We start from the raw sequence: 3,515 nt of genomic DNA, 5'->3' as shown, positions 1-3,515 counted from the left end.
TCGCCCACGGCGCAGGTACCGGGGGCTCTCGTGGGGCCGGGCAAGGCCTGGGGCGAGGCCGCGGCGCTGCCGGGGTCCTCGCGGGGGGCCAGGCCGCAGCGGGAGCCCGCGGGGCCTCCTCTCCCAGCCGCGCCGTTCCCCTCCMGCCGTTACGTTTTATTTGCAGAAAAACAAAACAAAACAAAAAAACCTCCGTTTTTCCTCCTCCCGGGGGGGAAACGAAGAGCGAAGCTGCTTGTTGGYGCATCAGTGAGTGAAATATCTCAAAACTGCTGCCCCTTTTAGGGACCGTCTGAATCCCTCTCAGAGCCCTCAGGCTGCTGGCTCACGGTGGGTGCCGCTCGCTGCGGATACCTGGCGATATGGTTGCCTTTCCATGAGTTTTTCCAGCTTAAACGCAGGTATCTGCATGGCCTCCATTTTGGCGCTAGATTTGCAGCTTTTGGTCAACCCCCAGCACCGCTGCTAAAGAAAAGAGCCGGGACCGGGTCTGGCTTTTGACCGACTTCAGGTTTGGAGGGGAAAACCAAGGGGCTGGGCTTTAAACCTTTGGTTAAAACCTCCCGCGCGCCTGGAAAGTCTGCGCGGGTCTTGGTAGCGTCTCCGATTCCCGTTGCTGCCGGAGCTCTCCATGGAGCGGAGCTGAATTCAGTGGGGGGGATGACGCCTGTGGCTTGGGGACGACCCAGGGGCACCAGGCAGTTAATTCATCGCGTTTTGCCTTGGCCTTGGGCACCTCATGGCACCGGCCCCGCGGCTTGGGCCGCTACTCCGGCCTCCCCTGCGGCTCCCGCCTTCATCCCGCCCTTTCCCAAGGCAACGGCAGCTTGGAATTCCGCCCAGCCATAGGGTTGCGCTCCAGCTGTGTCTTTCTGTGTAGATTTGCACTGAGAAAAGCAGGAGTTAGGAACGTGCTGCAAAGTGCCGTCTTCCCCAGGGGTTTTGGGGGCGTGATATAAAATACCTGGTGTCTGCAGGAGCAAAATGTCCCTTTACCATTATATTTAAGTCCTGTTATAGCTCAACTTCATCCTGTAGGTGCAGAGCGAGTGTTCCCGCCTTTTCCTCCGGCTTCCTGGCGCTCACCCAGCTTGGAGGGACGTTGGGGCGTTTGGGAGCCCTGCGAATGGCACCCGTCTGCGCGGGAGCTGCAAGGGAAGCTGCTTGTCCGATCCTCACATTTATTTATTTATAATTAGCCGTGTGGGAATGCCCCCGGGCGTTTGGAACCCCTTTAATTATGTTGCTCCGTATATAAGCTTGAAAAACTCGAGTTTTTTTCTTTTCTGCAAGGCAGGTGGGATCAGCAGCGCGAGCTGTGACRCTGGCCCCGCTTTTTGGCAGCTGCAAAAGGGGCCGTGGAAAAGGGTCRTGTCTGAAGGAGGAGGCTGCTGAGACGGTAGATTGGAGGCCGATGTCGCCCCCGAGGGTCGGTTTGGGGCTAGTGGTGACCCCARACTTTTGGTAGGACTTGGGCTGCTGACGGTGCAGCCCTCGCTCTGCAGCTGGACTCTGGCTTTCGGGAGCCGCTGCCGGCATCTTTGCCAGGCATTGGTGGGAGATCCAGCGGGTTGCGCTGGGTCCCACTGCTGCTTCTTGGCTCCTCTCCGTCCCCAGGCTCCATCGTGGCCATGGGCTTGGCAGGGAGCCAAGTGCCAAGGTGTCCGTAGTGCAGGTGATCCCTGTTTTCCGTACGTCGCTCTCCAAGGCCGGGTGGGCTGGGGAACGTTGCTGGATCAGGGAGCTGGAGCCCATGTGTTGCCGTCCTGCCCTGGCTAAAAGTGCTTTTCTCCTCTACAGAACAACTAAATCCACCGGCTTCTGAGCAGGATAAAACGATTACTGGATGTGTGTGAAGGGCCTTTAAAAGCTGCAGCATGAGAGGGCGGCGAGGGCGGCCCGCAGTCCCCACAGCGGCTCTTGAGCAGACGAACAGGCCTCCCTGTCTCTCTTTTCTGCTTTTCTTCCCCTTCTCTGCCCCAAATCCAGGCTCTGTGTGTGCTCAAAGACATAAAAGCAGCACAATGCGCCTCTCATTAATATCCCAAGGAAAGGGAGCGCTCGGGATTCGCCGCCGCTGTTGGATGGTGGYGTCAGGAGGTGCCCGAGAGGTGGCGCCGAGAGCCTGGGGCAGGAGGACGGAGCCGGGCCGGAGCTGCGAGACCCCCCTGCTCCGATCCTGCCGGAGCGCCAGGATGGGCGAGCGGAGCCTCTCGGCGCCCAGCCTTGAAACCATTCCCCTGAAGGCCCGGGGCCTGTGGGGAGGTTTTACCCCAACATGCCCAGCTCTGCAGGCGCTGCAGAATTAGTTGAAATCCCATGTTTTAAGTCTCAGTGTTATTTTTAAGCAGTGGGGTGTTACAGATATTTGCCTGGGGTCCTCGCCGGCGAGGGCTGAGCCCAAGGTGGCCGTTTTGTTGGATGGTGCCGAGGGGCAACGTTCCTCCTGTTGCCCCCTCGTCCACGGGCACCTTCCTGCGCTTTGGGCTTGGTGGTTTGTGCCCCACAGCCGCCGCTGGTGCCCGCTGGAGGCTGCTTGTTCCCCCTGGCAGCCTGTAGGTACCTGGATGTTACCTTGGGATGGGGGAGCGAATCTGCGTTCCCATTTTTCCGACGGGAGCAGCGGTGCCGCCGCATCCCCTTGCACCTCAGTGGACATCCAGCCTCGCGGGCACCTCTGTGCACTGATGTTCCCTCACATTTAAGCACTTCCTCTGATACTTTTCCCCCTTCCCATGCGGCGCGCAGGGAAATTCCCAAGCCCGGGATTTCCCAAGCGCTTTCCCAGCAGCTGGCCCGTCCCGCGAGCTCCACTAGATCCTGCCGGAGAGATCCCAGCGGCCTGTGGAGCCCCAAGGGAGGCAGCACCGGGTGCCAGCGAGGCGGGACCTGGCCCGGGTAGGTCCTGCCCCGCTCGTGGGGCGGCCCCAAAGCGGCGGCGGGACGGCCCGGCCGGCGCCAGCGCCCGAGCGCGGCATGAACAAGTACCTGCAGTGCCTGGCGGCCGCCCGGAGCCCRCGGGAGCCCGGGAGCCCAGGTGAGCCCTCCGGAGCCGCGCCGCCTCCCCCGGGCAACCGCTTCGGGCACCCGCGTCAGGTTTGGGGCACCCGCCTCAGGTTTGGGCGCCCACGTCAGGTTTGAGCACCCACGTTGCAGCCGTTCATTTAATGGGAGCGAAATCCGGGGCGTAGCGAAGCGCATTTGGCCCTGGCGGGTCTAGGCTTAAGGATTTTGGTCTCTCTGGGCTCAGGGCTTTTTGTTCAAGAGAGGATCTGCTCGAGAACCCGGGGCGGGCTGGGTTGTTCCGTGGAGCTGCAGGTGTCCGAGTCCCGGAGCCGCCGCGTGGGGCCTGCGGCGCCCAGCTGAGCTAAAGCTCAACTAAAACCAGGCGGAGTTTCAACGGTTGGGTTTTAGTTCTTCATCTGCCGCAGCTGAAGGTTTTCAAGGCGCTGTAGCTTGAAAGGGGCTTTTCTTTATTATCTGATTTCGGTTTTCGAAGGGTCCAGTTATAACTT

General features: G+C 60.7%; 1 protein-coding gene across 1 annotated transcript in view; it reads left to right on the top strand.

Annotated features, from left to right (window-relative positions):
* Positions 1 to 2,976: 2,976 nt before the first annotated feature.
* Positions 2,977 to 3,515, top strand: part of REXO1 (RNA exonuclease 1 homolog) — a 27,810-nt gene continuing 27,271 nt past the window's right edge. The window contains exon 1 of the mRNA XM_026035157.1: positions 2,977 to 3,116. Coding sequence (XP_025890942.1) covers positions 2,977 to 3,116 — 140 coding nt within the window. The remainder of the gene's footprint in view (positions 3,117 to 3,515) is intronic.

This window comes from Nothoprocta perdicaria, unplaced genomic scaffold, assembly GCF_003342845.1.
Source record: "Nothoprocta perdicaria isolate Ctin4 unplaced genomic scaffold, notPer1 scaffold_157, whole genome shotgun sequence".
Lineage (NCBI taxonomy): Eukaryota > Metazoa > Chordata > Aves > Tinamiformes > Tinamidae > Nothoprocta > Nothoprocta perdicaria.
Note: the sequence above shows the minus strand (reverse complement) of the source record. Positions and strands in the feature narration are given on the sequence as shown.